General features: G+C 44.7%; 1 protein-coding gene across 1 annotated transcript in view; it reads right to left on the bottom strand.

Annotated features, from left to right (window-relative positions):
* Positions 1-9,708, bottom strand: part of Tmc2 (transmembrane channel-like 2) — an 80,860-nt gene that overhangs the window by 21,554 nt on the left and 49,598 nt on the right. The window contains exons 13-15 of the mRNA XM_005380756.2: positions 9,206-9,334; positions 5,828-5,895; positions 4,830-5,069 (exon numbers count right to left, since the gene is read on the bottom strand). Coding sequence (XP_005380813.1) covers positions 4,830-5,069; positions 5,828-5,895; positions 9,206-9,334 — 437 coding nt within the window. The remainder of the gene's footprint in view (positions 1-4,829; positions 5,070-5,827; positions 5,896-9,205; positions 9,335-9,708) is intronic.

Here is a 9,708-nt window from a genome sequence, read left to right as displayed (position 1 = left end):
TTTTTTATTTGAACAGGATTTTGCTATGTAGTTCAGGCTGGCCTGGAACTCATTATGTAAAACAAAGATGGATGAGAATATTTTTAAGAAACTGAGAATCTCAAACATTAATTGAGCACAATCTGAAGGGGAATCTGCTATGGTGTACTACAGCTGATAGTTAAACTATGTGTGGAGCATAAGAGGGCTTAGCTGGACAAATTTACAAAGCCTGTGAAATTGTACACAGCCTTTATAGCCTAGGGTTAGTCATTATGTTATTCATCAGCAGGCAATTTTCAGAAAGCTTTGAATTTATCATGTGTGACTGAATCAGTAGTGTCAATAGTGAATTTCATTTGCTCTTGCAAGTTACTCATTTTTAGTCTGTAAATTTCCATCAGAAATGGAAGCTGAATATACTGATTTGCCCTACTACATAGCAGTTCAGTGGCTTAGTAGTAGCTCTGAACCTCTATTATGTGAAATATTATCATCCTTCCCAAAGAAATCCATCCTTCTCATTAGTGGATTTTGATTACAAACGTTACACTCTAAGATACACACACACACACACACACACACACACACACACACACACATACCAGGACGAACTCAGGACCTCAAACCTGCCAGGCAGGCACTGTGCTGCTGAGCTATATCCTTGATCCTCATCACCATATTTTGAATATTTTCAATAAAAATTTATAGACATTTATTTCTCTGGTTATATAAATATCTACACAATATTCTTGATTTTATCTCTTGACCTCTGTCTTTGTCCATTTTTTGTTATAATAAGATTCCTGAACCTGGGTAATTTATAAAGAATAAAGGTTTGTTTTGGCTCACAGTTCTGGAGGTGAAGTCCAAGGTAGGTTGGCTGCATCTGAGGAGGGCCTGTGCTGCTTCAACTTGTGGTGGAAATTAGAAGAGCAGGCACGTGTACAGAAGAGGTCAAACACAAGGGGCAGACTTGCTTTCTGGCAAAAGACTCTCAAAGTAACTAATCCAGTCCTACAAGACTGAGAAGTGACTCGCTATTGCAGAACTGATTTGGTCTCATGAAGGGCATTATCCCTTCCACAACCCAATCACCACCGAAAGTCTGGAGCTCCCAACAGTGCCACAGTGGCAGTTAGATTCCAACATGAGTTTCACGGGGGACAAACCATGCTCAAACTTGAGTAACTTGCAAAGCCTGTAATATTTACTGCCGTGCTTTTCCAGAAAAAGTTAGCTGATCTGGGTGTAGATAAGGCTTCCTGTCTCACAGTGTTGTTATAAGGATTAAATACATGCTTCCACCGGGCTTCAGCCACATGTGGTGGCACACACCCTGTAACCTCAGCACTCAGGAGGCTGAGGCAGAAGGGTCACTGTGAGTTGGAGGCCAGTCTGGGCTACAAAGTGAGTTCAAGGCCAGCCTGAACTGCATAGTGAAACCCTGTCTCAAAAAAAAAAAAAAAAAAAAAAAAAAAAGCCACAAACAAACAAAAAAGTGCTTCCTGTAATGCTTATCACAAATCAAGCATTCAGAATACCTTGGCTGCCCCATGTGATCACAACTGTTCCTCATCACTGATAAGTATGTACATCCTGAGTATTCTCAGGGTCCTTAGTACCTTTCTTCCTCTTTCCTTTCCTTTTCCTGCCCAATAGAGAGGACTGTTGGTAGAATTTCAACAAATTCAGAGAAAGATAAAGTAAACCAAAACTATATCTTATCTACCTTAGAAGTAAAACATAAAGATTTGGGTCGGAGACACAAACTGAAATGAGTCTGAGGGTATCAGAGTTACAATCTGCAGCTTCTCCCCTGTGAGTTACATTGAGTGGCTGGAATCTGTAGTCCTTCTCTGTTCTCCATGTTGCCTGGGATTGGTCTTGCTCTTCTCTCAAAAATGAGTGGATTAGGGAGTAAGGAATTCAAAATACAGTGGTGCTTCAGTTCACGAACTTAGTTCATTCCATGATTCTAGGAAAGGTGGCTGCGTTCATGTTCATGTGGGGAAGACGACCTCAGTCATGTTCGTCACCGAACACCTGATGCGGAGTTTGTGAATGGAAGCAAAATTTTGCCAGATGCTTCTGTTTGCAAACCAAACTGTTCACAAACAGAATCATATGTCAATCAAGGTGTTACTGTAGATATGAGAGCTCAATGCTACCACTCATATAAAAGTGATAGCATGCCTGCATGAACTGAATGCTATAAAGGACTTCTGTACACTGGCTCCAGGTATCTAGCTGGTTCTTGGCTCACTGGTTAGAGGAAAACCTGAGGCCATTGTAAAGCATCTATCTTACCGTGACTTAGGCCAGACACAGTGGATCTGCATACTTGGAGGCACGCACACCTGAACACCTGTAGGCTCTATCTGGAGGAAATAGGAGAAATGCCAGCCAGAGCAGACTCCATATCCACAGGTTTGTTTTCTGTGGGTTGGCATGGTTAATTTTAAAACTCGAATTAATGGCTATAATAAAAATACCAGAGTATTTTTAAACAAGTGCTCAGGTTTCTGTAATGTTCTGGAAGGCCTGGTAATGGGCTCATGCTCCTGATGGAAACTGTCTGGAGACTAACTGCCCCAACTTGGGCAGAGCTCAGGCTTAACAAGACTCCCAGATATGCCTTACTGTGGATATGTACACTCCTTTAAATGCTTTACAAACCACAATCGCACACTAAATCCTCACAACAGCCCCAGGAAATACACACCACCAGCATTTTCACCTTATAGGCAACGAACCTACAGTGCAGAGACTAAGTAACTTCCTCAGATCCCCCAGCTGGTAGATGACGGAGCTGGCTGTAGTCCATTCTCTAAATTAAGGGGTTGACTATTTTTTTTTCTGTAAAGGGCAACATAATAAAAATCTTAGGTTTTGTGGGCCAGAGGATCCTTTGCTCAACTACTAAATTCTGCTGTTATAATGAGAGAGCAGCCATAGATTACATGTAAGTAAACAGATGTGTTGTGTTCCAGTAAAACTTTATTTACAAAAATAAGTGGTAGTCTGGTTTGGTCTGTAGGCTATAGCTTGCCAAGCCCCGTTTCTAACCATGTGCTCTGCAGTGCTGCCTGCCTCATTCATTTATGTTGCCTGCCTGGCCCTGTTGGTGTTTGAACTGGTTCCTAAGTACTCCCATATGACTGAATTCTTCAAAGGTAATGGGTCTAGTTTGAACACTGACCATAAGCCAAATGTCCTCTCCCACACACTGGGTATAAGGCACTGAGAAAGGAGCAAAAACCAAGTCCTCATCGAGTGTATGTCCTGCTGGGGGAAAAGACAATATACAAAATAAACAGGGCATGTTAAGGGCAGTGAGATGTAATAAGCAGAAATGTGTGTGTGTGTGTGTGTGTGTGTGTGTGTGTGTGTGTGTGTGTGTGTGTGACTGTCCAGTTAGGAGCTCCAGGAAAGGCCTCACTGACAGAGGGGGTCACCTTAAAGACCTGGAACAAGTGAAGAACAGCTCTGGAAATATTTGAGAAAACAGTGTTTCAGGTGTTGGTGGGGGTTTTTTGTTTGTTTTAGTCTTTTTGAGACAGGGCTTTGCTATACAGTTCAGGCTGGCCTTAAACACACTTTGTAGCCCAGCTGGTCTCGGATTCTCATCCATCCTCCTGCCTCAGCCTCCTGAATGCTAGGATTACAGGTGTATGCTACTACACTTGGCTGTCGGTGGGTTGTGGCCAGAGTGATGGGAAGGAGGTGGCAGCTGGCAGCTATGCTTCCTGTGAGTTACGTCCCGGGTCCTTTCCTCTGATCTGGGTGTGGGTGGCAGCCTGCTAAGGCAGCAGAGGCAGCAGAGGCAGCAGAGGCAGCAGAGGCAGCAGAAGGGTGCAGAGCCAGGAACGGCCCAGGTCTGCTCACAGCCACGCCCTGGACACAGATGGCAGCCTGAGGAAAAGGGTCGTGACATCGGCACCCGGGAGCAAGCTGACTTAGCTTCTCCCATGTGGTTCTCCCTTCAGCCCAGCATCTCCAGCCCTCTGCAGTTCACGTGCCTTCACTCTAGACAGACACCCCCTCTGTGAGGCCTTGTTTGATCAGATCACACTGTGTCGCAACACTCCTGTAAATTCATCTTCTGGGCCCACTAACCACAGGGCTGTCTCTAGGCAAGGCCCTCTAAACTGAGACGCACCCACCCAGCATTCCCTGTGTGCCTCTTCACATTCATAGGCCGGACTGGCCCTCAGCGAGGTGGGTGAGGCCCTGGAGTGCACATTCTCAGGAAGTGCTTGCTCTGAGGGCTGGACAAATGCAGTTCAGGACCCCACCCACCGCCTCACTCCACTTCTGGGCAGGAGAGGTACTTGTGAGGGTGGGAGCACTGGCTATGCATGTTGTCTGGTGGCCGGTGCTCTGCAGTGTAGGGGCCCAGGTAAGGGTCTCTGTTGCGGTCCCATCACATGGCATTTGTGAGTTTGCAGTCATTTCATCTCCAGAATACTCCCTGTCAGACATCCTATGGTAAGGTAATCCCAGGTGGGAGATTCCTCAGTGTGGAAAGGTTATAACTGCACTATCCAATCTGCAGACACTAGCCACATATGGCTATTTTAAAGTTAATTATAATTAAATACAATTAGAAATTTAGCTTCCCAGTTCCTCATTTCAAGCACTCAGGATCCATGGGGAGCCAGTGGCTACCATACTGAGCAGCACAGACAGAACATTTCTACTGTGGCAGAAAACTCTTGAACAGCACTGGTGATTTGCCCACAGCTCTCTGGCCTTTTACAAGCTGACATGAAAGCAGAACCCAAATTCTGAGCCAGCCCTCGTGAGCAGACTGCCTCAGGAGGGGCAGTACCGCCAGGACTCTGCACCTGAATGGGCCGCAGTCAAAGGAGGGCGGGAGGGACATGATGGTGTAGGCCACCGGCAGGAGGCTGAGGAACAGCACCAGCAGCAGCAGGCCCATGTAGAAGTTGTTGGATCTGGAGGCTTTGAACACGCGTTCATGCGGGACGTTGCTGCTCATCACCGCCCAGCACTGGAAGTACATGGAGGTCAGCAGGCGCAGGACATTGATGCCCACCAGTCCTGGAGCATAGAAGGAGCCCATCCTGGAAGGGCAGAAACCGGACACTCGGTTGGTCTGGTAGCAGGAAGGAGTAGGGAAGCAGGATAGAAGGAAATGGGGTGGAAGGGTCAGGGGTGTAGGTGCAGCTGCTTTCCCTGCAGAGCTCAAGGGCAGGGGCCTCCTGCTTAATGACATATGTCACTGAGCCATAACCTTTAGGAGAGGGAGACCCTGAACTTTCCAGAATGGGCTCTGGTCGGAGTTTTACCACTGCCGTCCCACTAGGTGTCAGCAAATCACTTGCTCCACGGCCTGTTTCTCCATGGTCTCCTCTGTTTTTGGACAGAGACCAGCAGGGAGCCCTTGGCATCCTGAAAATCTTTGGCTAAGTTTTTTAGTCTCCTACCCTCTTTCCAGAGCAGGAAGTTCTTAGTTCATTTAGCTCCTTCCTTCTCTCTTTCCTTTCTCTCTCTCTCATCTCTTTCTTTTTCTCTTCTTTCCCTCCTCCTTTCTTCTGCTTTTCCTCTGTCCTTTTATTTTTCTTTCTTTCTTCTTCTCTCCTTTCTCTCCCTCTCTCTCCTTTTTGTTCCCTTTCTCTCCCTCCCTCTTCTCTCTCCATCTCTCCATTCATGGTAGCATATGCATGAGCCGGAAGCTGTCTGGCCTCTCACCTAGGCCCGCCCTCTCTTTTCACATGAAAGAAGGGTGCACAGTGGGCAGGAGGAGTTGAGGGGCAAGGCTGGGGGTTCTAAGTTTTTCACTTCCAAAATTGGTGATCCTCAGGTGAAATGGGTAGCTCACCAGATCATGCCTTGGTTGAAGATCAAACCCAGCACATTTCCACTAATGTCAAACTCAGCATATGAGGGCTAGAGAGAGAAAGAGAATATTAGGTAATATCAGCCAGGCCCTATTACCAGCCAGGTGGTGAGTCCAGGTCTACTCCCTCCCAAAGACCATGCTGTGGTAGCCAGAAAAGGATTTTAGGTTCACAGTTCTGTTTCTTAAAATGTTTTCAACTTTTAAAGAAAAGGTTTGACATCCTCAAAGCTGAAACTTTTTTCAGTTAAAAAAAATTGGGCTGGGCATGATGGCATATGCCTGTAATACCAGCACTTGGGGGGTTACGGGAAGGCTGAGGCAGGAAGATTGCCTCAAGTTCAAGGCCAGCTGGGCTACATAGTGAGTTCAAGCCCAGCCTGAGCTACAAAGTGAGACTGTCTAAAAAAAGTGTGATAGTTTTTATCTTTTATGGACTGCAAGTGACACTGTGTTTTGGGAGGAACTTAGCCTCTAAGGGAACATTGTATCAATGCTTTAATTAGAGATTTACCTTGAAATTATCATTAGGGAGTAAATCTAATAAATAATAAAGTAACTGAGGAATCAAATGAAAAGATAGCTTTAAAACAAAAAACAACAACAGAGAAAGAAAGAAAGCAAAGGAAGAAAAAAGAAAGAGAAGAAAGAAAGAAAAAGGAAGGAAGGAACAAAGGAAGGAAAGAAGGAAGGAAGGAAAGAGCTGTCTTAGATCTTCAACCTGATGGATTTTGGGAGTGTTGGTGCTTCACCAAGTATTTGGAAGAACATAAGTAACATTAGTGGGCACTGTGGAGCTAGGGGTCCTCATGAAGCGTGCTTGCCTCTGCTTCATAGTATTTTTCCAGAAATGGAGCTTCAGGGAGACAGGAGTGAGAGGAGCAGGAATGACAAGGTAGGAAGCAGACAGAACAGTTGAGAGAGCCCGGATCAAAGGTGGGAAGCTGTGCAACCCAAATCTCCAAGGTTAGATTTTAGGAAATTAAATTTTAATATTAAAACAAACTTAGCGACTGAGTTTTGTGTCCAGTTTAGGAAAATCTTCCTTACCCTCAAGCTTGTAAGTTGATAGGTGCTTTCTTTTAGAAATTTATGATTTTTTTAATGTTTAAAATTTCAATTCACCTATAATGTATGTAGGTGAAATTATAGCAGAAAATGCCCCCTCCCAGCCAGTATATTCCAGTTTCTGTTAGTTGCCCAGGTAACCTCCAGTTTACTTCAGTTCCTGTTACAGTTCCTGTTGCCGAGAAATGGCTGGTCACTATGGTGCACACTGCAGGAACCAACCCCCAGTGGACAAGCACTCTGCCTTTGTACTTCCACTTTGCTACACCATGAAAGCCTCCCTCCATGAGCCTTTGGGGCTGGCTTCTTTGGGAACATCCCAGTTGGAATTGCCGGCATAATAAAGCTGATTCTTGCTTCAAAACCTTGGTACACTTGGTTCTTGGTCACAGCTTTGCTGTCACAAAATGAGTGATGAGTATAGTTTCCTCCCAATCCCTAGCTCACTTTTATGTAATCTTTCTTTGTCCCTACTGATTTTTGGCATTGAACTCATAGCTATCCACCTACCTCAGCCTCCCCAGTGCTGAGATCTCAAGTCTCAGAAATGGAGATTTGGGTGGGTGTGCACCACCACACCCTGCTTTTCCCATGGATTTTATTTGTTTAGTTTTTGTCTTTTTGAGGCAGGGTCTTGCTATGCAGTTCAGGCTGGTCTTGAGCTCACTTTGTAGTGCAGGCTGGTCTCAAACTTGAAAGGATCCTCCTGCCTTAGCCTCCTGAGTGCTGGGATTACAGGCATGTGCCACCATGCCTGGCTTCCCACTGATTTTGAAGTTTCCTTTATCACATAAATGAGTATCCTTTATCCCATGTAAATTGTATCTGTTTTTGGACTTTTTATTCTGTTCCATTGATAAATTTGTCAGTTTTATTATAACATCATAATATGTTTTAATATAATCATAGGCTTAGTTTCTTTTATTCATTTTTCTAAAAGATTTTCCTAGAGAGTCCATGTACTTTCTTTTTCAGTCAGTGCTGAGCACTAAACCTATATTGTCATGCAAGCTAGGAAAGCACTGTGCCATTGAGCTACACCCTAGCCCTTTTTGCCATTTTATTGAGACAGGATCTTGCTAAATTGCCCAAGCTCCCTCAAACCTTCAATCCTCCTGCTTCAGCCTCCCAAAAGTACCTGGGATTATAAGCATGTGCCACTGCACCTGGTCCCACATGCTTTTTTTTTTTTTTTTTTTTTTTTTGAGAAAGGGCCTCTCTATGCAGTTCAGGCTGGACTTGAACTCACTTTGTAGCCCAGTCTGGCCTCAAACTCACAAGGATCCTCCTGCCTCAGCCTCCTAAGTGCTGGGATTACAGGCATGCACCACCACCCCTCGCTCCACATGCTTATTTTTTAAAATAAACTTTAATGTAACTGTGGAATCTTGTTGAATTTAAAAATCAATATGATGACATCTTAGCAACTGTATCTTCTTATCAAAGATGTTATCATCTTTGAGCATGACATTATTTAATTCTCATTTTCCAACCAGATTAAGAAATTTTTCTTGCTGCTGAGGAGTTTACTAGGTTTGTTTAAAACTAGTGATGGACTAAAAGAAAAAAAATATGTCAGAAATCTATACTAGCACCCTTACCATGGACAGGCACCCTGCTGCAGACCAGGATGAGGGCTATGTTGGTAACCAAGGTGTGGAACTGCTCACCAGAGCTCAGTTGAAGGATAGGCCCCCTCCTCAACACCAGAATTAGTGGGTGGGTCAGTGGAGGGATATGCAAGAGACACACACAGGATGAACTAGTGAGCGAGAGGTTCTACCAGATCACAGATGATCACTGCAGAGGAAATAACACGTATTTAGTGTGAGTAGATTACCAGGTAGGTAGGTAGAAAGAGAAAGAGTCAAAAGAGGTTTTTCAAATCATAATCCTGAAGACAGGACAGTGGTTATTGCATCTCAGTGTGTTTCAGGACTGTACAAGACATTCATGTCAGCCCTAGGCTTCAGCCTTCCTAGTGAGAGTTGATGCCAGCTAGACTATCCCTACCAGTCATCTGCTCAGCACTGAAGTGTGTGGTCCACATTTTCCCAAGGCTGAATGCCTCCTCTTCTGATATAAGGTCATGCTGGGAAAATGCTAAGTTCCCTCTACAAAGGCGATGAGGATCCTTAAAGGGAATAAAGATTAAACACCACACCACTTCATAGAGCAGGGGTGCATTGAACACTGAGAGAAATGCAATGCTCCAGAATGCATCTGACTGTAAGTTTCAGAGAGAATGGGTGGGCCACCCTTCTCCAGGATGTCTGTGAAACAGTAACCTACAAATCCGGCCTCCAGATCCCAGCACCAGCAGTAATTCATGAACCGGACGAAACACGCGCGGACGAAGTCCCCCAGCAGGATAGTGATGTATGTTACCAGCATGTCGGACACAGTCAGCCTCATGAATTCCTGCAAGGAGGAAGAAGGGAGAGGTCAGAGTTTGACACTGTTCACTGCAGCCACACAAACTCTCTTCCTCTCACCTGAACCCGTCTCTGTGCCCCAGTCCTTCCCAGCGGAGTAGTGGTACAGAGAAAGGGCCTCAGGTGAATTACTAATTATATAGCTTTGGAATAGTTTCAGAGCCTCTGGAACTTGAGAATTCTATCACTTTTGCAGGGATATTGGGAAACTTAGTGATTAGATATGTAAATTGCTTGGTATATTGGCAGTGTCCAGTGTAACACAGTAATTATAACTGAAATCTAAAGATTTGCCCTTTGCCCATCTCACCTGCTCTAAAATGTCAGTTGTAAAAAAAAAAAAAAATGTCAGTTGTTCCC

The sequence above is a fragment of the Chinchilla lanigera genome, unplaced genomic scaffold, assembly GCF_000276665.1.
Source record: "Chinchilla lanigera isolate Chin_1 unplaced genomic scaffold, ChiLan1.0 scaffold00014, whole genome shotgun sequence".
Taxonomy (NCBI): Eukaryota; Metazoa; Chordata; class Mammalia; order Rodentia; family Chinchillidae; genus Chinchilla; species Chinchilla lanigera.
This window is presented reverse-complemented; position numbering and strand designations above follow the sequence as displayed.